We start from the raw sequence: 24,878 nt of genomic DNA on the forward strand, positions 1-24,878 counted from the left end.
CAAACTCGTAGCTCCATGCATGCTGGGGAGGGAGTTCCCCAAAGGAGCAGGCGATTTGAGATAGACTGGGGTATGCATGATTCTCCAGGGCATTCAGTTACACTGAGAGCACTTAGGAGAGGCTGGAGTGAGTCAAGACGGGGGACAGAGATACTCTAGCTGATGAGTGTGAACATACTAGAGGAAGCTGATAGGGTAGAAAGCATGGTCTAGTGAATAGGGTACCAGGGTAGTATACAAATACACCTGATTTCAACTGCTAGCTCAGCAACGGCCTCCGGATATAACCTTGGGCACATCTGCCCCAAGTTCCCATCTAGAAAATGGAAGGAGTAGCCTCGCCTCACCTCACAGAATGTAAGGATCAAAGCCATTAACGACTGTGAGGAGCTCCCTTGCAATGGCACCGAGGGCTAGCTATGTGGCTAGTGGGATCTGTGCGGTTGTGTCTACACGTCGTGCCTGGGTTCACCCAATGTCGAGGCACCCAGAATCACCAGTCACTTTTACATCTGCCTACAGCAGGGTTCTTACACCTTCCTCTGAAGCATTTGGTAACAGCCACTCTCAGCGATGCAATACTGGACTAGATGGACTATGAGTCCAGTTCAGCACGGCAGCTCCTGTGTTCCTGTGTAGATACATCTCAACTGTTTTGCCTCTTTGTGACCCAGATTTAAGCTCCTTGGGGCAGGGACCATGTGTGAGTCTGCGCGTGTACATGTGTGTGTTACCTGGCATCTTTTGACGACCCTGAAGATGCAAAGACTAAGGATGCCGTTTTCTACACTGACCACTGATTTGGGGTTCCTGAATATGGGGGCTCACAGTGTGTTGAAAATATGGGCCTAGCTGAATAGATTTGAGAGCCATCTTACCGGTCAATCCGATGCAGTTTAGGGGTGAGAGCCTGGGAAGGCCAGAGGGCTAAACCAGGATGGTTTCCATTTCCTGAAACCAATCTGGGGTTGGATGTTGGTGACAGAAAACTAAAAACTGGTGTGGAATTGGATTTGGGCCCCATTTTATCCAAATCCTTGATGCTTGGTGGTGTCTGGCTTTGGTGGTTATGGTTTGGACCAACTGATCGTAGCTTAGTGGTGGCTGGATGCATGGTGATGGTTTGGTCATAACTGGAAGCCTCTGTTTTGCCTTCTGCACTGTCTGGGAAATATCCCAGCCTACAGCAAGCTGAGTGGCTTAGTGGCTCAGACTTGTCTCTGATATATCCTTGCAGAGCCGGTTTAATGAAGGAATCACGCAGTCCTCCTTTACTTTCCTCCCTGCATACTGTGCCACTGGCTGGCTGGTATCTGGCAACGCAATTCTCCTTAAAATGCAGAGAACAGTACCTATACTTACTGCCTGTGCGTAGGCGCCGTACGCTCCAAACTGGATAGCCATGGGGTTGAACATGCCCATCTGTCCTGCCATTTGCTGCATGCGCCTCATGGTACGCTCCTTGTCCGTGTCTGCAAACTTCACCACCAGGCTCGAGGAGGCCCCCTGGAGGTAGGGAAACAAAAAGAGAGAACACAACCGGGGTATTTTCCCATTAGTGCCCAGTGGGACCAATTCGCATCCACACATATCACAGAGACTGGCTGAGATTCGGCTTCATTTGGGCTTTGAAGACAACCCTGGGCTTCCTCCCGTGACCTTTAAGTTCCACACTGTTCTCAGCCTGCGGCAGGCTGGAGAGAGCAGCAGCAAAGAGGAAAAGGAATCTGTACCACGAGGGTGGGGTGAGTGGGCCATCTGGCCAACTCTCATTCTTCTCCGAGCGCCTCCTTTCTTTGCTTTGGTTTAAATTCTCTCTGCAGAGAGGTGGGCCTTGTTCTTTTCCACCTAGCAAAACTGCTGGTCTATTAGGGATTTAAACTGAGAGCTGGTGCCATCGCACTGCATGCTAGTAACTTCTGCACTCCACTTGGCCTGATTTATTTGTTGGACAGTGCAATGGGTTAGTTCTATCCCTGATAGATCCTGCCTGTGGGACCCCTGCCTCCTGCAATTGCTCGGCACTCACTATTTTTATGCTTGGGTGTGGTGAGAACACATTGGTCAGTTTTGGCTCCAGAACTTAGCACCTCACACTCTGAAGATGTTTAAGCATCCTGCAGCATCACCAGGTAAGTCAGGGAAGGGAAAGTGGTGATAATTGGATCAGAGTTTCCTCCTCTATCTCAAGAACTGTAAGAAGTTGAGAGGTTACCTCAGGAGCGGTCACGGGAAGATGAGCCCTGCCGTGAATGCAGAGTTTGTTAGCTGCAGTTAGGAAAGCTCTACTCATTTGGAGCAATGGAATTTCTCAGAAAGGAAAACAAGAACACAGCCCTTTTGTATAAACTGGCACAGATGGCATGCTCTAATGACAGTGGAAATGCAATAATTAGAGATGGGCAAACTCTTTGTGTCAAACTTTGAACCCACTTGGGTTCACATTCAAGAGACACTGACTTGACCGTTGTTGGGTAGGGATTTTCCAAAACACTCAGAATTGCCTTTTCCTTCTGCTCCTGCTGACACCAGGGGAAGTTCTCAGTCAGAGCAGAGATAAACCAACTCTGAGCACTTTGGAAAATCTCACCTAGTTGGACTTATTTCCCACTTATGAGAGAGTACATGGTAGGCACATTGATATTTTTCATGCACATTGTAACAGAACCACAGTATGGTTAACATATGGGATTTTCTGGTAAGCACATGTAATATATGAGTCATAACTACAGTAATTAATATACCTTTTTAACACATGCAAACTCAAACTTATCATGCAGCTAGACTTTCTTCCACTTGTTCCCTTGATGGAACCATGTTTTCTTCTCACTCCTAAGGCCTTGATCTTCTATCCAAATGAGGAAACCCAGCTCACCCTAGCGAGTGACTGGTAGGTAGCAATCAGCTGTGAAATGGGACAAGGTGCAGTGTTTTCCCTCTCACTCACTCTTCTGTCTTAAGCTCAACAGCCTGGCTTTAATTCACCTTGACTCTTGAGCCTCAGTCCAGCAACAGCCAGCAATCTGCAGCTATATCCATGGTAGAAGCAATGCCAACCTGCTCGGGCCCCTGTCTACAATAGCGACTCAGCATTGCTGCAGATGCCCAGGTGGTCCCATTTCCCTCCCATGGAAAATTTTGAAAAAATATTCATCCTGGCTTGGGATGTTTTGTGGGAGAGAAAGTTTAAAAAAATCTAGTTATGGGCGAACCAAAGCAGAATTTTCCCAAGGAGTCAGGCAGCCCAGGTAACTGGGGAGCCAGCTGTCCAAGTAGTCGGGATGTTTGGCAGCCTGGACAGCCTTCTGTTTGGAGAGCCCAGCTGCTGCAGAGTCAGCCTGGGAGCCTGGGAAGGCAGGTGAGCTGTTAGGAAACCAGGCAGATCTCCATGGGCAACCTGCCCGGTTTCCATCCAAATGGACCCATTCCCATGGAAAGGTCACTTTCGTCAAATCAGTCTTTAGCCACAGAAAACCATTCCATCCGGAAATGTCTGAACTGCTCCAGTGGGAGCAACGCTCTGGCCCCAGTTTAGCACCAGAACAGTTGCACTGTTGCTGGCTATTGCTGCAATGTGGGCACTAATTGTTCCAGTATAGATGCACCCTTAAGGAGACGGGGACTATAATTAACTGGCTTTCATTCCCGCCCCTCCCCCTCAACTGGGGAATACTATCCATTCCACTGAAGGCAGAGTTGCTTTGCTGCTAGTTAGAAATATCTTAACAAAATACTTTAAAGCACATACAATGCCTAGCACTGCAGGGTCCTGGTCTATGACTCCTGGGCACAACAATAATACAAATAAATAAATAATAATAATAATGATAATAGATATATCTGTAGGAGTCCCAGCATATGCATATGCAGCATCTTCTGCAGATCCCCGTAAGGATTAAAGAGACGAGGAATTAACTTGATAAAGAAACAGTTTGAGGCCACACAATGAGCGATGTTCCCCTGGATTAGTAGCACAGGAAGCGATTTTCATTGGTGAGGAATCTTTCTTTTTGACCTGTCACTCTCTCTCTCTCTCCCTCTTTCTAATAAATCTATAACCTGCTTGAACAATGTGGTGAAGAACAAGGGAGTGAAACAAATGGCTTAGCAAAACAAAGCGAGGGAGAGATGAATGCCCTATTCAAGGATGTAGAGTGGGATCCAGGAGTTATTAAAAGAGCAAAGCAGAATAAAATCCACATTTACCAGGGTTTCTGCTCAAGGCTGGGCAACTTCCCATTTTTTTTTAATCACATGATGTAGCTATTGATCCTTCCCCAAATCACATTCTTAATTGCAGCTCATCGACAAATGAATATTTTAATGCATACATTTCCTGCTAATTGTCGCCCAGACCATTCCTTAATTAGATTTCAACACTCATTTAATTAACTCTGATCCAAGAGGCTGTTTGGTAACCTGGATCTAATGATCTGAACCTATTTGCAGCCACACTGGAGAGAGGCTTTGGCCAGGGTAGACTGGGTGGCTCAGTGCAGCTCCAGTCTTTTGCTTGTCTTGTCTGTTCAGCCTTTGGGACTGTCTCACTGTGTTTTTGGACAGCCTAGTATAACTGGGTCCTGATCTTGGTTTGCCCCTTTAGGTACTACCATAATACAGAGGTAGAAACACACCAATCTACAAATAGTGGGGGATTTGGTATAGTAAATGTTATCCAAATTTTGAAAGAGCAGGAAGAAGGAAGTCTACTGGATGCCGCCAAACAGAAGAAGCATGTTACAAGATTGCTCTGTAAAACAGAGATGTCTGTATATATGCAAATATATATAGTATATATGCAAATATAGTTAATAGACAAAGTGCCAGTAGATGGCGCTCACCAATATGCAGTACTGTTGGTTTTATAGGTCCAATCAAATTGATCGCTGTGCACTGCAAATGGTGCAACTCTTCACACGCAGTGCTGAACAAACATAGTGGTGGAATCAAACAGGGCTTTGATCTGAGGATTATCAGGAAGAAAATGCCATGCAATATAAAGGAGACTTATCCTCCACGGTTGTTGCTTCATTTGCAACACAGAGTAACTTGGCATCTACACCTCTGTTTATTCAGACATTTAGAATTCTGTTAATTCTGAGAACTGAGTGTCGTTGTGAGTTGATGTGGCTGGTGCGGAAAAATGAGGCCTTTATCTGACATATCTAATGCTTGCCAAGGCAGGTAAGACCTTGGCAGCAGCGGATGGTTAGTTGGCAGATGTTTTCCTCCACCACAGCTAGATTTTGCCTTTAAACCTCAGAAAGAACAAAATTAATGCCAATGGGAATTTTCCACAAGGATCCCACTGTGTCATAAGTAATAGATGGCTGCTGTGTGAAAGGGAGGGTGTTGGACAAGTGGTTAGAGCAAAGGCCTGGAAGTCTGGATTCCTGAGTGACATTATTAGTAGAAGTATTACAAGTAGTGCTTAGAAGCCTCAAATGACATCAGCACCCCAGTGCACTACATGCTGTACGTGCACCAGCAAGAGACAGCTCTTGCCCTTCACAGTTTACATTAAAAAAGACCCCAATAAGACAGAGAGAGAACTGAGAGTCATTGTTGTTATATCCATTTTATAGCTAAGGAACTGAGGCCCAGAATAATTGGACCACCTACAGTTTACGTGTGGCAGAGTCAGGAATTGAACTCAGCTATTCTAAATTACAGGCTCATATACTAAGCATAAGACCACACTTTACCCCCAGCATCTGCCACTAATTCATCATGTGGGAGCATGAAGGTCATTAAATTATAGGCCATTGATTTAGTTGGGGTTGGTCCTGCTTTGAGCAGGAGGTTGGACTAGATGATCTCCTGAGGTTTCTTCCAACCCTAATCTTAAGAACATAAGAATAGCCCTTCTGGGTCAGACTAAGGGTCCATCTAGCCCCATATTCTGTCTTCTGACAGTTGCCAATGCCAGGTGCCCCAGAGGGAATGAACAGAACAGGTGATCCTCAAGTGATTCTATGATTAAATGGGTCAGATTCCCAATGGACATAGGTAGGGAATTATGTAGGGCGTTTGTGTGAAATATATATCACTTCCCAAGGCAGTTAAAACCTGAGTTGGTGTAAACTGGTGTAGCTACCAGCTGAGAATCTGACCTTAGTCTTCTGCAAAATGAGGATAATAGGACTGGCCCTCTGCCTACTGTTATCTACGGACAGGCTCCCACTGGACTCCCTAGGATTGGGCCCCCTCAGTACTTCCTGAGCCCACAGGGTGTTATGAGGCTTAAATCATTAATCTGTGAAAAGTGCTTTGAGATCCATGAGTGAAAGCTGCTGCATACTATGGATGGGGAAAGCTTATTTATGTCTCCACCTCATGGATTCATTGCTTTTAAGGCCAGAAGGACCATGATGAAGATCTAGCCTGACCTCCTCATCTCTCTGTCTGATTATTCCACACAAAGTATTATTATAGGCACACCCTAGTGCCGTTCGGAAAGGAGAATGTTGGAACATGAAGGACCACATGTGGGCCTCATCCAAATCTCATGGAAGTCACTGACTTCCACTGGTTTTGAATCAGGCCCTTAGTGAACATGAGGCAGTGCCATATAATTCCTTTGCAACAAGCTGGCTAAAATTGGAGCTCATCTCCTTTCTTCCTGACCTCCTTTATTAAGTGCTATGAGATCTACTGCTGAGAAGCACTATATAAGAGGTAGATATTATTTCCCATTTGCTCCTAGGCTGGTAAGTCTACTTAACATGACTATCCTTGTTTGTTCCTCTGGTGCAGCTGGTAATATATTGCTCCCCTTAGTCAGCACTGGAAGACATTCTGCAGCTTGGCGCTCTGAGGGAAAGAAAAAAATGGAGGTAAAAATACCTCTCCACTACACTCACTTTGTAATCCCTAATCAGAGTCCTCTGTGGAAAAAAACTAATTTCCCAGCCTGTCTTGACGTGTGAAATAAAGTCATACTTGAAAATGGGTGCTTGACAGGTTGCTTGTGAAATTTCATATTCAACTAAAAATAAAATATCCATCCATTGATATTTCATTAAAAGGGCACGAAAACAAATCTTTTCCCTGGATGTCTGGAGTGCTTCCCATTAGTTATGGCCCTTCAAATGGAGTGTATACACAAATTAAGCATAAACTTTACAGAAGACTAAATAATACTGTACTGCCCCAGGTAAACCTATGTCTTCTAGCACAATTTTCAATGAAAAAGTCTTGAGAAATTATGTCACTGCAAAGTACAATGCCGTATATATATATATTTAGTGGGACCTATAAGTGTAAGGACCTCTGGGCTCAGTGAGGCAACTCGCCCTAGTAATATTTAGATTATTTTTATAAACTCATGAATTACAGCCCTGATTCAGCAAAGCATTTAAGCACATTCTTAATTTTAATTATCTGAGTGGCCCCACCGGAGTTAAGCAAGGGTGATAGTGCTTTGCCGAACTGGGTCCTATATCTGGTATGACTGCAGTCAGCTCACTGGCTAGATCAAGGGCTGGGGAGTCAAAAGTTTATGGCTGCTGAAAGTTAGGCTGTGAGGCTGGGATTTAAATGTGTCCAAGAGATTTAGGTGCCCAAGTTCAATTAGGGTCCTTTTGAACTCTCAGCCTTGTGTCCATATTGAGGCACCTACGTCAGTGGAAACTGCTGGGTGTTCAGCACTTTTGAAAATCAGGCTACTTATTTAGATGCCACAATATGAATTTAGGTGCCCACGTTTGAAAATCTTGGCCTGCAGTTTTATTCCCAGCTGTGAAACTGATTTGGATAGGTGCCTTTGGGCAACCCATGAAGAGCAATATTTCCAAACCAGCATGCCTGAAGTTAGGCACTGAGCATCAATGGGAGAAGCTGGTTGCCAAGACTGAAAACAGAGCTACATCGGCTGATGTAAATCTGTGTAGCTCCACTGAAATCAAGGCTGCTGTATAACATCAGCTGAGGATCTGGCCCCAGTTTGTAAAGAAACTTGGGTATCCTTGAAGTTTTGGACAGGAAGTGAAAAAGAACAGTGTACCCAATTAGACCTTGAGGAGGACAGGGAACGTTAGATAGGCAGAATGTAATTACACAAGCTGGAATTAGGCCAGGACATCAGGATGAACTATCCTGCTCTTGTGAAATATGCCATTTTTTTTCATACTCAGGGCTTCAACTTCATGTCTCATCTGAAAGATGGAAGGCAGCCACAAGGAGCGATTTAACTTTAGAGTCCTGAGAACCAGTTTAGACATGCTCAAGCCATGGGTGACAGAGTTGGAAGGAGATAGGAGACATTCATCCAGCACTTGAGCGACAGAGGCTTTTGATAATGCTACTCCCTTGGTAAGGGAATGTCTAAGCAGAGATAGTAGCTGCAGGTACTTCCATCTACAGGTCTCCTGCGTTGTAATTGACTTGGAGTAGATTCTTGATTTAGGTCTTATTTCCCCACACACTTGTGAGTTGGTACCACTCTGAGCTAAAGTAATTGCTTCCTGCAGGGTAACTGAAGTTTTAACTAGTGGAGAAACTGCACCTGATTTTAACAAGGAATAAGTAGATACAAACCTCAGATATTAAAGAATCAAAACCCCAAGTCCAGATAACTCAACACTTTGGGAAAGGCTGGATCCCAATCCAGAGCTGGATTTTGTGGTTCAATCTATTTATAATAAATTCACACACGCCAGAGCTATTCCCATTGCTTCATGCGCTACTGGAAGGTGATTATTGTTTAATAATGGTCAAAATGTATTTTTTTCCATGAAAAATTTTGACAAAAAAGAAAAAAAAAGGTTTTCATTTAATTTTATTGGATTTTCATAGAAAAACTGAAAACTCCCAAACATTTTTTCTTTTCATTAGGTTTTTTTTGTAAGGTTTTATTTTTTCAAGAACCTTTAAAAAAAATGGATAATCTGAAAATAAACCTTGTTACTGTGAAAAAAACATTTTTCATGAGCAGCTCAATTATTTATTTTATGGGAGACCCAGCTAAGATCAGGACCCTTTGCACTAGGCATGGTACAAACACATAGTAGAGACAGTCGCTGACCTACAATCTAAATAGGCAAGATGGACAAAAAATGGGAGGGGACATAGTCACTGATAGGAGAAGTGAATTGTCTAAATGTAAACAGCAGGTCAAAAGCTCAGCCGGGAATAGACCCTAGGTCACTCCAGCACCCTATCCATTGGATGATACTTCTGCTCAGATACCGAAGTGATAGTTTGGTTTAAGAATTTCAGTAGACTAGATGAGAATGATTTTAAAAAGAAATAAAATTAAAGAGGGGCCAGCAAATTAGGGAGATATACAATTTTTAAATAGCTTGTTTTAAAATTGGAATAGTGCACAGGCTAAGGAATACTGCATTAACATTAGTTAGTTAGAAGTATACTGCCCATTAAAGCATATTACAAATCACTTCGATACTGTATCCATTCTGTATTAACACATTTCACTATGATAGCCTAAATAATAATAAGTCTTTGCACTTACACAGCACGTTCCATTTCAGGATCACAAAACTATGGACAACCATCACGCTGTTAATTAACCTGATGTCACCTTTGCATTATCATTTCCATTTTACGTATGGGGAAACTGAGGCACCGCAAGATGACAGCCATATGGTGCTATACCCTCAGGTGGTGTAAAATCAGTGTAGCTCCATTTACTTCAGTGGAGTGATGCTGATTTATATTAGCTGAGGATCTGGCCCTTTATATGCCAAAGAATCCGCTTCCATTTGGACTGAAACAAATGGGAATGAGGCATACATTGTTAATGGGGAGAGTAATTAACCATTGGAACAATTTACCCAGGGTTGTGGTGGATTCTCCATCACTGACAATTTTTAAATCAAGATTGAATGTTTTTCTAAAACACCTGATCTAGGAATTATTTTGGGGGCAGGTCTCTAGCCTGGGCTATACAGGAGGTCAGACTAGATAATCACACTGCTTCCTTCTGTCCTTGGAATCTATGAATGAAACATGGCAACTGCTGAACCGTGTACCACAGCACAGTGCAAGAGTTTAGGGCAGCAAATGAAGCAGAATATCATAGCTGATTGAAACTGCCAGGGGATTTTAGGAACCCAGAATGTCATTACTCACTGGCATTTGGCTGGGCCACCTGGGTTAATAAATCTAATTTTGCCAAAAATATTGTGGGATCTTTCACAACCACAAATTGCAAAGGTCTCAGCTTAATATCTCATCTGAGAGTTGGTGTTATGATCTTGACCTTTAAAAACGATCTCGGTCACTATTTGACCGCTTTGGCCAAAACCAACCAAGTCACCTACAACTAAAGGCCGTTCTGGAATGGGTAATCACATGCAGATTCCTGAGGATTATCTGTGTAGGCTATGGGAAAGGGGTTCATTCATTCCCGAAGAGACTTCATGGGAACTTCTTTGTTCCATCCAGTGAAGATATCGTGCTTTAAGAGTGAGCTGGCTGGAAGACAGGATTCAAGGAAAATAGGTGGAAGCATCCTGAGTGATTCAAACCTGGTCAAAAGCCCATGGAAAGGTCCCACTGACTTCAGTGGGCTTTGGAGCAGGATGCTAGTGAGAAAGAGGTGCAAGAAAGGAAAAGAAAACCATCAAAGTGATAAAGATCCAGTCCTGGGACTGTAATACCTTCTCTTCTACAGGAAGAAGGTGTTCTTAATACAGGATCTCCGTGTTATCCAATGGAATTCCCTCTATTGGGCTAGAAATCCCCCTGTGAGAGAGGGAATATTTGTCTCCAGGACCACAGGTTTATAAATGGTTGTGGTCCCTCAGGAAAGGTCAGTGCTTGGAAATTATTTTAGCCCTCCTAGGTTCTAATTTCATCCAAAAGAGACAGGTGTTGAGCATGGAATACCCTGTGGGGGATACTTCTGATGGCATTGAGACCTCTACAACGTTCCACTGCTGTGTCTTTCTTCCCCAACCCCCTGGCAACCTCCTCCTGTTGTTGATTTAGTTCCTTCCTCCCTTTGGAGCCATAAAAGGACATTATAGCGCCAATTAGCTCCTTTTGTCTAAAGTAAAGATGTGAGGCTCACTATCGCTTATCCCTCTTAGCCCATTTGGAGGTAATGAATTCTGCAGCGCAGAACAGTTTGAAGGGAAGAAAGAGAGAGAAAGACTGCAACTGAAGCCTATCAACTCCCCTGGGCCTCTTAGCTGTCCTGCCAGATGCCTGCACTGCTATGGAGATGTGACTAGAGAGGAAATGCAGCTCAGCTGAGTGCTTAGGCCCCAAAAGGCCATCTTCGGTGCCGGTATGATTCATACCCCTGTCAGGCAGCCGGTCTGCCTGGCATTCTATTTCGGGGCCTAGAAACAGCTGATTTATTAGTTCATTTATGAAACAATAGGGAAGGAAGGGAACGTTGCCCTGGGATTTGATTTGATTTTATTGCAGGACATAAGGGATATTATTGCTGGGGGGCCTACCAGAACCTCTGGCTAAGGAAGTGGAAGAAGTGATGATGGTGGCAGGAGTGGGGTGGGCCAAACTCTGAAGGTCTATCCCCTCTTAGGGGACCTGGTGACTGAGGGAAAACTGACTCTAAGTATTAGGCTGTGGTAACTTTTGATAGCAAACAGAGACTGGGGAACACATAAGTCTTTGGATGGGATTTTTCGACCAAAGGTTATTGTCAGAAAATGCTGATTCTTCAAAACGGAAACTTTTTGTGGGAACATATCAGTTTCGACAAAACTTTAATTGGGAAGGATTTCTCAGGAATTTGAGAGTGAAAGAATGAGACCAGTTCCTCCCAGATACAATAGTCCAGCAGCTTGGTCAACTACTGAGAGATGGGAAATTCAAGCTCTAAATTCCTTCTCTTTATCAGATACAGAGGAAAATTGACCCAGGGTCTCCTACATCCTGGGTAAATACCCTAACTACTGGACTAAAGGGTACATGGCAGAGGCCCACCTCCTTCTCTCTCCCTTTTGGTTTGGAGTTAGGCAAGTGCTACCACCTTTCTTGCAAGAAATGGCTTAGGTGCCTACCCACAGTTCCTGGCTGAGAATCCCAACTGGAGATAGGTGCCTCACTCCTAGAGAGAGGTGGGGCTGAGGCCACACTCCTGTCTTCAGCATCTCCCATTGACTAGCTTAGGTGGCTTCCCTCTCTGCACGCTGGCTTTTGTGGCTCCCATTCTTAGGCGCCTCACTCAGAGCTGTGGATTCCACGAGGCTGCAAGGGGCTATGATGCTGAATTCTGATGCACCTAAGTCTCTTTGTGGATTTAGCCCCAAGCTCTTTGGGACAGCACAGTGCCAAGCCCACTGCTGGCATTCAACAAATAATATGAAGTGCAAATGGTTCCCTTGAAGCACTTGATGATGCCGATGATTTACTCATCCGGCACCAGCAGCCCACTAAGTCCTTTACTCACAGGGGTAACGACAAGATGCCAGCCCTGAAGAGCTTGCAATCCAGAGAGATGACATATGAACACAAGCACTGGAAGGCGAGGGGGTGGAAGGGTGTTGCCATTCAACTTGTCTCTTGTTAATGCCATGATTTCTTTCTAATCACCCTCACTGTGTTATTAACCGTAATATTTTAGACATTCAAGGGTCCTTGAGTTAACTCTTCTCTGCTGGGGCTAGGGTGTGCAGCTGCTGTGACCATTTTTATCGATTGGCTTATTACATCTGTGAATTGTGCACAATGATCCTCTAGTTCAAACCATGCTGTTCTCACTGCCATCCTCCCTCCCACCTGTTTGTTTCACCTACATACTATGTCTTGCCTTTTAGCCTGTAAGCTTGGGGGACAGGGGCTCTCTTTTATGGTGTCTACCCAGTGCCCAGTAAAAAGAGGCAGCAGCTTAGCTGAAGTCTCTTGTGGTTACCACAATACAGTTAGTAGAAACCATCGGAGCCTAGTTGTGGAGAAGGAATCTGCTAGGGTGAATCCAACCCTGCTCCCACTGAAGTCAGAACATCTCTCGGCATCTAAAGGAGCGGGCCACATCCCTTGAGGCCGCATGCACTTGGGACCCACACCTGCCAAACTTACTCAAGTGAGGAGCTCTGCTGACTTCCCATGGGTGAGTCTTCCTGGCATGACTGGAATATGGCAGGATTTGGGTTTGGGTCAAATGCTCCCCAACTTTGCAGAAAATAACACAACTGCCTTTAAAAATATTAAAAACCAGGTAGCTGCCAGGATCTCACAATGGGAAGTGGAGTGTGTGTGTGTGGGGGGGAGGGGGGTCTGGGGAGGGAAGAGACAAGGAAAGTTTCTCCTACGAAAGAAATGATCCAATTTGAAGTAAGTCCCTTATGGGAAAAGCTGTGACAGAGGCTGCTCTGTTCCTGTTAATTTTCACAGTGCAGCTGTCAGCGGGTCTGTAAATAGTACTCCATGAAGCCAGCACTTCCTATCCACACATCAACCGTTCAATTAACAGAAGAACAGAAGAAAGAAATAAAGTGCACCACAGCCTTCTATCACGGCTTTGATGTTTCCCAGCAATTTATGAAAGTGTACACAAACCTAATTACAAGCCCCACTGCTTCCCATTTACATGGAGCTTCTCAAGTTCAGAGCTGTTTATATCAAAATAATTGTTAAAAATATCTCAGCTGATGTATGGCATTGTGGGCCTCTGCTCACCGCAGCCACCACGCCCCTCCTCCTGGGGAACTTCTGCCTACCCAGCACTTTGGCACAATAAAAGTAGCTTCCTCACCGCTGTGCATGCAAGTTGCGCAAGATACAACTTCATCAGGACCTCAGTAGCTTGTTTCCTCTCCTCCCTCTACTTGACCATCTCCTCCCACTTTCCTTCCACCTCTCTTGTAGTCTTTCTCTGCATTTGTCCCCATCCCGAACTTGGCTGAATGTTCCTCTGCTATGCTATGGTGGAATGACAACAGCTCTTTGTTCCCCTCTCCTCCCCACCACACTGTAAAGGAACTGTCTCAGCCTATGCTTTGTAAAGCACTGTACAGGTTAGTTGCACTGTAGGAATATATAATTAAAAAAAAACAATAGTACTAATACTGTAGATTACAGGTTAGTATTTTTTGGTATCACTGCCCTCTACTGGTTGGATGCAGAATCACTCAGCTGTGTGTTGTAATGCAGCATCTCCATGAGTTTACATGGTAGGGACCTGTGCTTGGGAGCGGGGATCTGAGTTTTATCGCCACTCTGACCATCAAGTGCCAGGTGGCTACTGACTGCAGGAGCATGACAACTAGGATGGCCCCAGGTGCAGCATGAATTTATTACACTAATAAATATTTTAGTAACTCCAATCCACTGACCTACATGATCTGATCCAGAGTTTTCGTCCCACCAGTCTAGTGAACAACAAAATCTGTTCCAGCCTGAAGAGAGAATTTCCACGTTGAGTGCAGTTGAGACTTCTGCAATGGGCTGCTTCTCTGGGTTATTGAATTCAGTAAAAGCTAGGAAGACCTCAGAATTTTCAGGGTCATGGCTGGGGTAAAGAGCAATGGGACACATGGTTGACAGTGCTGAATCAATACTTTTCTGGTTGTTTAAAAAACTCAAGTAAATAAAACCCATTGCAGAAGTCTCAACTGACTGTCAAGCTAGTTATAAGCAACTGGGAATTTCCCATTGCCTTCCTGGGAGAGAGGGGATACTGAGAAAGGATCTGGAGGAAGAGAGAGTGATGACTAAAGCTGGTTGAAAACTGTTTTTATTTTCAGCAGAAAAAAATTGGCTCTGTCAACATCCCCCCAAACTCAAAAGTTTTCAAGCTTTAAACAATTCCAATGTCAGCTTTGCCAAAAAAAGTTGACTGCTTTTGTGAAGAGGAGACTCTTTCCTCAAAGTGCAGCTGAAAAGCCAATTTTTTTCTTTCCTTGTAAGCGCCTTGGGGCAGGGACTGTCTTTTTGTTCTGTCTTTGTACAGCACCTAGCGCAATGGGGCTGTGACTGGGGCTCCTAGACACCATGGTTTTAATAGTATAGTAAAAAAAAACCAACCTAACTGTGTGACCTTGGGCATGTTACTTGTTCTCTGTACATCCTCTGAAGGGATGCTGAGGGAGCAAGCAGAGAGTTAGGAGGAGAACCAGGAAAGAACAAAGTGACAGAAGCCATGGATCCTAGGCTAACGGGGGCCATATAAGTACTACAGGCAGAGAAATGTGGATGAAACTGTTGGCCTCATATAGAATGAAAGGATTTAGAGTCAGTAAAATAAACTCAGAAAAAGATTGTGAGGTGCTTAGATACTATGGTAAAAGAGGCTGTAAAAACACCATCAGTCAACAGCTGTGGATGAAACTGTTGACCTAATACAGAAGCAAAGGACTTACGGGCAGTAATGCCCCAAGTCAGCTGCTTTGGAACAAAGAATGGAGCTTTTGTACCATCATTGCTTGCACTTTGCTGGTTTTTCTAAGGAAGAAAACAAATTCTTGCAGAGGTACAGGGTGCGTGATGAATAGCAGCCAGGCGTCTATCCGAGGAAAGGGTTTAAAAAAAAAAACTTTCACAAAAGAAAGTTGCTTTTTGAAACTATTAGGTAGCATATGTTGTGTGAACAGGAAGTCACAGCGGAGCAATAATCCTGGCAGCTGTGCAGAAACAGGAGCCTGCTGCAAGAATGAATGACTCGAGACCTGACAAGAATGATGATGGATGCCCTGTTGGTTGTACATGAGGATGAGGCACGAGCCATTTAAACTGGCTGAACCACAGGGACAACTTTGAGTTGGCATTGCAGCCAGACAAGCTGGCCTAGTGCTAATGGTGCTGAGGCAGAGGGGTAGCACAGGGACTGCCGGTTTTGGGTGTCCTGAGCAGAGAGTCACAACTGGACCTGCAGCCATTACGCAGCTGATTAGTTTCAGTGGCACTGATCTCGCAAAGAACCAGCCCAAGGCCCTAGCCATTTGGGTCATTAATGACTATTTTGCACCTTTGGTAAGAGCAGGAGTGATAATTCTGTGGCACTGGTCAAATTGCAGTCTGGTCATTTGGAAATGTATTGTTCCTTGCTTCCTACTTCAAAAGAAAGATTCCGAGAAAAAACAGGACACAGCAAGAAAACAGATGAGCTGTCTCCAAGGGATCTATGCTCATTAACACCAGCTGAGGATCTGGTCTTTGATCCATATCGTTCTCCCAGGAATGCTTTCTGCTGACCCTTTGCTCTCTGTTCACCTTCTCTCATGGTCCGCTTTCCTTTCTCATTGTGTTACCCATCTCATTCTGACTAAGCTTAGTGGGGTGAAATCCTGCATCCACTGAAATCAATGGCAAAACTCCCATGGACCAGAATGGGGCCAGGATCGAACCCCTGATGTTCTCATTTGCCTGAAAAATACATTATCCTCACCCCCCAACAATGCCATACAAATAATAAAGGCTAATTTTTCCTCCACTTTCAAGAGGTTGCAGTATACTTCTCCACTTCCTGTCCAATTTTTCAGTGTAGTATTGCTGTGTGCTGTTCAATAGCTGCTGCATTCTACCCCTGAGGTGCCTGTATTCTCTCTCTCTATGGCCCAATCCTGAGAGATGCTGAGTGTCCTTCAACTCCATTGAAATGGATGGGTGCTGAGGTTGCTTGTAGGCTTGATCCTGTGGGACTATGCGGTTGCTTGTGGGACTTACAAAGACTTCAGAGTCCTTGTGGATGCAGAGCACTGTACAGAGTAAAGCTAAAGTTATGATGCCTTCTAAGTAGCCACAGGTTTGGTTATTCAAGGATATTTCAATCACAAGTAGTTAACAGAAATGGTAATAACCATCTGGTAGAAGTGAACAGGAAAAATGATTGAGGCAAGGGTCCAAATTCTGTACTGACCTTCACCCTGAGAAACTCAGCTGATTCACTGGGGTGGCAGAGGAGCAATTCAGTGCAAATTCTGACCCCTAATGCACAGGAGATAGATCTGAGTGGTGAGGGATGGTGAGGAAAAAGGAAGATGGCAGGATAACAGCTGGACTGGTGGTGAACCATATTTTGTGCACAGTTCATCTACATGACAACATGTTTATATTACCCTTACTTCACCTTCCTCCTTTCCCCCAGCCCCCACCAGTGGTTCCCCCCACCCACCTCTTGCATCTTGTCTTTAACAAAGATTGTAAGGCCCTTGGGGACTGCCTCTTTGCTACATGTCTGTACAATTCCGAGCCCAGTGAGGCCCTGATCCCTGACTGGGGTCGAGGAGCGCTATCTTCAGAGATTCGTAGATTTTAAGACCAGAAGGGGACATTATGATCAACTAGTCTGACCTTCTGCATAACACAGATCAGAGAATTTCATCCAGTGGTTCTTTCATCAAGCCCATAACTTTTGGTTGAGCTACAGCAGGGCTTTTAGAAAGAGACGGCAAATCTTGATTTAAAGACTTCAAATGATAGAGAATCCACCACATCCCTGGGCAAGCTGTTCCAATGATTAATTACCCTCACTGTTAAAAATGTGCACTTAATTTCTTTTCTGAAGTTGTCGAGCTTCAGCCTCCAGCTATCGGATCTTGTTCTGCCTTTGTCTACTACACGAAAGAGCTCTCTACTTTCTAAAATCTTCTCTCCTCGTAGATACTTGTAGACCATGATCCAGCCACTTCTTAACATTCTCTTGGATAGACAAAAGAGATTAAGCTTTTTAAGACTCTCATTCTAAGGCAGGTTTTCTAGACCTCAAATCATTCTTGTCACTCTTTCCTGAACCCTTTCCAATTTCTCAATATATTTTTTTATCCTCGTAGTATTTATCCTGCTGGTAATTAGTAATAAAAGTCATAAACCAATAATAATAAAGCAAAAAATGTTAGGACACATCTCTCCCTAAGGTTAATTGTGCATTCTCCTCTGTGTGAGGCAGGTGTGTGTGTGTGTGTGTGTGTGAGAGAGAAAGAGACAGAGAACGAGCAAAATAAGCCTTCTAGATTTTACCCAAATATCAGGCTGGAACCTCAACTCTACTGGGCATTTGTCCAAATGGAGTGATCTGAGGTTGATGGCCAGGAAGACTCTCTAAATATCTTCACAGCTCTTTTAATTCTAAGCTGTTGAGATGAGGATAAGAACTGCATTTTGCACTTTTCGGTGGTTGCACGGAGGTGCAAATCACAGTACTGCTTGGCTCTAAATTCTGCTTCCATCATATTTGTGTGCTTTTCTCTGCTGAACACCAAAAAGGTTCCTCATTGTTCCCATACAGACCGTTATTCCTTGGCAAAGAAAAAGCATTTAGACACTGGCAACAAGCCTGAATCATTCCTGTGCAACCAGTGGGGTTACCCCAGGGATAAATCTGGCCCAGCTGGTACAACATTTGTGACTGTGTGTCTTTGCAGACAATCAAAACTCTATCAGTACTGCTCATGGGACACTGTGCCTCTTGAGCTCAAATATATGTGAAACGATATATTTGGCCTTTTAATTGAGTAGCTAAACAAACCCGAGGCCCCACACGCCTCAGCTGCTATCCATTTTTCCTGGAAGAAGATTCAGAAAGCACTAATAAATCATCAGCCCTTCCTCCCATCACCCCTTCATCAGGCCTCTGGGCAGTGTGGGCAGAATAGACCCGCAAGGCGTTCTCCTCCATTAGCCTGCTACTCACCGGCATTGTCTGGCTGCCATGCAAGGCGTTGATGGCTGCTTGGGCCTCTGCATGCGAGGAGTATTTCACAAATGCACACCCTGCAAGAGGAGGGAGAGGAGAGAGAAGGGTTTTTAAAAACAGAGATCCGAAAGCAGCAGGCGGCTAACATGGGCAACTGTGGCCAGCCACGTGAAAGGGATTTAGTCTATTGAAAACCCACATGGCTCTCCTAGCTACACAAATGATTTGCTATTTGTAGAGTGCTACAGATGGGAATCACCCATTACAGTCCATAAGTGCTCGTCTCTGCCCCAAAGAGCTTGCTGTGATGACTTTTGGCACGAGAGGTGAGAACAGGAATTGTATTTATGGAATGGCCACCACCTTGGCCAAGGCCAGTTATAGAACCATGGACATCCAGCACTAAACAGCAAGGGTCATGACAACTTGAGCTGGAGAGCCATTCCTTGGAGCTGTGGGCTGCAACCGAGTCATATCCCCTGTGTGTTAGACACAGCAAGGACACACAACACAGACAGGTCTTAGGGTTACATTTAGGCATTCAGAGGTCATTTCTCTTAGCCTCTGCTAGCCAGGTTTGGGGGCTGAGCAGTAAATTTGTATGTGCGCACATCAGGTTTTAGTGTGATGAGCACCATATCATAATTTTACCGAAGAGTAAGCCCTATGTCAGGGGCAGGGAGTCTCACATCATCAGTATGGAGAAGGTATCACTATAATTATTTGAATTGACACAGAAGAAGATAAGAAATGTGCTGACTTTCACATAAACAGTGACCGAGGTGAGAAAACCCCCAGAAGTCCTGGCTTTCAAACTTTTCTCATACTACCTGGCTATCCTCCCACACATACCCCTGAGGATTACAAAAGAGGCTATTGAAAGCACGGGAGTTAAAAACACTGTTTTTTTTTGGGGGGGGGGGAGGAGGGAACAAGTCCAACCCTAAAATGTAATTGGGAACCTGTACATTTCCCCCCCAAAGCTCAGACTGCCTCTCGGGGAAGTGTAGCAATTGTTATTAGAGGGATCTAACTTATAAGGGGCTAAGGGGAGACTATCATGAGAAAGTGAAGTAGATAAACCTCAGCTGGAAACAATAAGGATCGATTATCAAATAATCACAGACCAGCATTCCTGGACTCCTGAGATACTTCACCTTCCTCTTCACTAATCAGAGATAATTCAGAATCAGGGTGTTTAAGTATTTGCAGAGATTCTTTTGCACTTTCTGCCTCTAAAAAGAGGATGATTAGCAAGTATACAAAAGCTTTCCAGGTCCAATAGCCCCGAATTTTGGCTGCAGCTATCAAACTGTGTTCCTTTGTCTCTTGGAGTGAAATCCACCCTCTCTGCATAAAGCCTCCATCAGTGGGATCTTTGCACGAGTTGGAGGAGATGGAATTTACCCTGTTCAACCCACAGGGTGTCAACACAACCCCTGTGCCACTGTCATTCCCTGTTGGGTTTTGAGGTAAGGGTTAGCTGAAATTCTTGCTCTGGACAAAGGACCAGTGGTAGTTAGGCACCTGGAATGCAGATAGACATCTAGATGCATTTTCAAAAAGCAGCTCTGCACCCACCTCCCATTGAAATAAATAAGAGTTAGGCACCGAAGGCGCTTTTAAAGTTTGCTGCCTGCAAATTCAGGTGCCCAAATGTCTTAAAAGGTGCCTGATTTTTAGTTTATCACTTCCTAAAAAATCAAGGTCCCCCTCAAAGGTGTTGAGATCCTCTGCTAGTCCCTCAGAGGCACCCAATACCATTAAACACTTGAAAATGTAGGGCCAGCTACTCAGCCGGGGCTACACTGATTCAATGAAGCTGAGGATTTGGTTCCTAATATCTAAGCAGTATAAGAAACCACAAAGACTAGACTAGACTAGACTAGACTAGAACAGAACAGAACAGAAAAACAGCCAAAGCCAAAAGTACACCATAGGCGTCGTCAGATGGGTGACAGCAGCAGCGCACGTCCCATGGGTATCACCACTGGAGGTCTCTGCTGGGACAGCTCACCCTGACATGCGAGTGGGGAAGAAATGGAACAACATGCAGGAATTGTGGGTGGGGGAGATATTATGTACTCTTTGCCAAATGGGGTGAAATCTGCAGTGTGCAAAAAACTGCAACAACGCAATAGACCTTATATGTGGTGGTGTTTAAAAACATAAAATCAAATAAATACGATGATTAAATGCATAAAAATTTAACGGAGAAAAAGGCCCAGCGTATTGATTATTTGTCTTCCTGTAGCACCTTGAGAGTCCAGAGAAGATCAGGGCCAATGAGATGATTGCTAGACACCGTACTAACCCCTAGGAAGACTCAGTCCCTCCCCCGAAGGGGTGCACTCTAAATAAATGGGACAAGCAACAGGTGGGAGAAAGAAAGTATCATCAACTGCATTTACAAATATTGTTTACAGATGAGACCCTGAGGCCCAGAGAAATTAAGGGTCATGCTCAAGGTCACACAAAAACCCAGTGATAAACTGAAGCCAGATCTCCTGAGTCTGAGCCAAATGCCTTAATTATAAGCTCATCCATCTACTCTTAGGCCTTGTCTGTTACTAAGGGCTGGTCTACACTGAGGGGGGGTGGGGGTGGGGGTGGAGGGGTTCAAACTAAGATACGCAACTTCAGTTATGCTATTTGCGTAGCTGAAGTTGAAGTATCTTAGTTCGACCTGCCTGGCCGTCCCCACAGTGGTGAGTCGACTGCAGCGGCGCCCCCATCCACTGCACTTACTCCTCCTGCCGAGGTGGAGTACGGGCGTCGATTAGCGGCTCGACTGATAGCGTCCAGACGAGACGAGAGCAATCGATCCCCGATACATCGAACACTATGGGTACAGACGTACCCTTAGTATGCAGCAAGCGGGGATGTAAATCTCGGCACACTAGCTCACTGCACAGAACTGTCCATGTGGTCATGGACCCTGCTACTGCACATTAAGAGTTCACTGTGCGGTTTGACGTTCTGCTGTTGTCATAAACAGATAGCTAAGGGTTAATGTCTCTTTCACCTGGAAAGGGGTAACAAACAACACCTGACCAGAGGACTAATCAGAAAACAAGACTTTTTCAAATCTAGGTGGAGGGAAGTTTTGGGTGTGAGTCCTTTGTTCTTGGTCTGTTCTCTTTCTGGGCTTGAGAGTGACCACAGGAATCTCCAGGCTTTCTAATCTTCTGTTTCCAAGTTGTAAGTACAAGGATAGTAAGACAATAGGTTTATATTGTTTTTTTTTACATGTGTGTAGTTGCTGGAATGTTTTAAATTGTATTCTTTTTGGATAAGGCTGTTTATTCATTTTTTCCTTTAAGCAATTGACCTTGTATATTGTCACCTTGATACAGAGACCAATTTTATGTCTTTTTCTTTCTTTTTATATAAAGCTTTCTTTTTAAGACCTGTTTAAGTGTTTTTCACTGGTTAAGGCTAAGAAACGAAGGGAGGGGGAAAATCTCTTTGTGTTAGATTTACTAAGCCTGACTTTGCATACCCTCTGGGTGAGGGGGGAGAGAGATTAGATCTCTCGGTACTTATATTTCAAGGACTTGAAGCAGGGAATCTCCTAGGGAACCTAGGGCGGGGAAATCTGGGAGGAGGGGGAAGGGAAATGGCTTATTCCCCTTTGTTGTGAGACTCAAGGAATCTGGGTCTTGGGGTCCCCTAGGAAGGTTTGGGGGGACCAGAGGGTATCAGGCCCTAAAATTCCTGATTGGTGGCAGCGCTATCAGATCTAAGCTGGTAATTAAGCTTTGGAGGTCTCATGCTAGTTTCTCATGTTCTGAACTCTAAGGTTCAGATCTGAGTAGGAGAGTTATGACATGGTGGCAGAGGTGGGATAAGACAAGAATCTAGAAGCCAGTAGGAATATTATTTTCTTTTTCTCTGCTAGGGCTTTTAAGCAGAGAGAGAAAGAGTTTGGTTTTAAAAAGGAACCAGAGAGAATTTTTTTTTCTGTTCTCTGGTTGCAGTTTGGCTTGCATATTAAGCAAGGAACTATTAAGGGTCTTTTGTTAAACTATAGCACTCCCATTGAGAGTCAAGTACCCAGCACAATACACATGCAAATAAAGTGGTTTTTCTGGTTTACTTTACATTTAAAAGATTAGCTAGAGGAAGAAAAAAAAGGCACTGTTGCTAGGCAGACCCCAGGAGGCAACAGAGAGCCAGCAGTTCCAACAATAAACACCAGAGGGCACCCCAACACAAGAAAACAGGAACCATGACTTCTAAGGCAAAAATGGGGGCTGAGAAACAAATCAAAGACGCAGAGCACAAGTGAGATATGGAAAAAAAACAATAGAAACCTATTGTCTTACTATCCTTGTACTTACAACTTGGAAACAGAAGATTAGAAAGCCTGGAGATTCCTGTGGTCACTCTGAGAGCCCAGAAAGAGAACAGACCAAGAACAAAGGACTCACACCCAAAACTTCCCTCCACCTAGATTTGAAAAAGTCTTGTTTCCTGATTGGTCCTCTGGTCAGGTGTTGTTTGTTACCCCTTTCCAGGTGAAAGAGACATTAACCCTTAGCTGTCTGTTTATGACAGCTGTGAGGCCTTGTCTGGGTTAGACTAGAAGGCATGTTGGCATGTTTTAGCTCACATGTGCTAACCAAAAGTCTAGCGTGATCAGGGCCGTGTATTCTTTGACATGTGCTGAGCTGGTTGAGATAGAGCCCCGGCTCTCTTGATGACCTTGACCCGCTAACATGTGTTAAAACTACAGCTGCCTTGTCTAGCCTCTTTTTTCCCTAGGGTAGACATGGCCAAAATCCTACTCTAGACAAGGCCGTAGAAGAAGAGAACACTGTGAATGATTATGTACTGAAATAACTAGTTCTTCCAGGGAGATGTGCCACATTGGCAGCTGGCACGTGGAGTAGCAGTTTACCTGGAGTTCCTGCTAGCTCTTCCCCACATCTAACTGTCAGTTACCCTTCGCTTCCCTGTTGGCTGGCTGCTCTGTGTGTGCAAATCAGGAGCTTCCGTAAATAGCACCCGCAAATGGAACCTGGTAATATTAACTCTGTCAAGGCTCAGTATTGATCCTGAATAGCTTTTTGAAAAGCAAGGCTGAGACTTCAGCTCACTCGTGCTAATAATTAAACTGGTTAGCAATATGGAGCTGCCACTCAAGTTCAGGTTGTAAAAAGAGAGCCAGAGAGAGAGCAGGAGAGACTAACTCTCTGGGGCTGTGTCCTCCTTGGAACCAGCTGCTGACAGATCTCAGTGATTATTGCCTTTATTATTACTGAGGTTTGATTCCTTTGTGGTTATCTTTTATGCTTGACAGCTTTGGGTGAGTGCAGAGAGGCACTCAAATTTCCTGCTTTCCCTTATCCCAACTGTTTTTTCCAATTAATGAAGTGTTTAACCTCATAAGATCAGTAGGGGTGGAACCCTTCCAGGTTAGCTAAGTGGTCCGGCTGGCTTTTCCTTCCCACTTTATATAACATAGTTAGTTGAAAAATATATTCCCATTTTTTCCCTATTGAAATTCAAAACTTTGATGACATTTTTCATTGACATTTGAAATTTTTCAGCTGCCACTAGTGTGGGTCATATAACAGGGTGGAGTTTGTCCACGAATATTTATGTGAAAAAGGACTCCCAAACTTTCTGTTTTGGTCAAAACTTCAATGAAAAATTGAATTAGAAAATTGAAATTCAGAAAATCTTGATCGGCTGTATTTGTCAACCACCCATAAAAAACTGAACAATGGGATTGTCGGCACTTCGCTGCCTTGTCCTTTGGCATCTCCAAGCATGCAGTGACTGAGGTGATTTTTCAGCTTTCTCCACCTACACTAACCAACTCTGTTTGCTAAAGCAATAGACAAGAAAGCACTCATTTTCTATCTGTCAGCAAAACAAACCGTGCACTGAAGAAAAGCACTGTCATTCTTGGGATACCTGGGTTCAATCCCCTGCTCTGCCCAGACTCCCTGTGTGACCATGGGTATGTCACTTAGCTTCTCTCTGCCTCAGTTCCTCATCTGTAAAATGGGGGTGACAGCACTACCCTGCCTCACAAGGGTGTTATGATGCAGAGACAAAGGCCTGAGTCCAGTACCCTATTATCACAAGAAACTACTACATGCCTTACTGTATATCCTCGTAGGCCGCCTCTGCCCCAGCTTTCAATAGCTCCGCCAGTGGGGCTTCTTCAGAGGACTTTCCTTATTGCCAGGAAGTGTTTTCCTGAATTCCAGAAGAAATTTCCTCTTTGTTCCATTTCATCCCCAAGTTCCTCAACTAACTCACCCTAAAAACTTCTGCCACATACAGACTGTCAAGT

The 24,878-nt window shown here is 44.4% G+C and overlaps 1 protein-coding gene across 14 annotated transcripts in view; it reads right to left on the reverse strand.

Moving 5' to 3' along the window:
* CELF4 (CUGBP Elav-like family member 4) overlaps nucleotides 1–24,878 on the reverse strand; it is an 885,612-nt gene that overhangs the window by 131,446 nt on the left and 729,288 nt on the right. For all 14 annotated transcript variants that reach the window (XR_007773108.1, XR_007773107.1, XM_050943604.1 and 11 more), the window contains exons 5-6: nucleotides 18,566–18,645; nucleotides 1,363–1,506 (exon numbers count right to left, since the gene is read on the reverse strand). Coding sequence is in view for 12 of the 14 variants with exons in the window: in XM_050943604.1 (XP_050799561.1) it covers nucleotides 1,363–1,506; nucleotides 18,566–18,645 (224 nt within the window). In the remaining 2 variants the exon portion in view is untranslated. The remainder of the gene's footprint in view (nucleotides 1–1,362; nucleotides 1,507–18,565; nucleotides 18,646–24,878) is intronic.

The sequence above is a fragment of the Gopherus flavomarginatus genome, chromosome 3, assembly GCF_025201925.1.
Source record: "Gopherus flavomarginatus isolate rGopFla2 chromosome 3, rGopFla2.mat.asm, whole genome shotgun sequence".
Lineage (NCBI taxonomy): Eukaryota > Metazoa > Chordata > Testudines > Testudinidae > Gopherus > Gopherus flavomarginatus.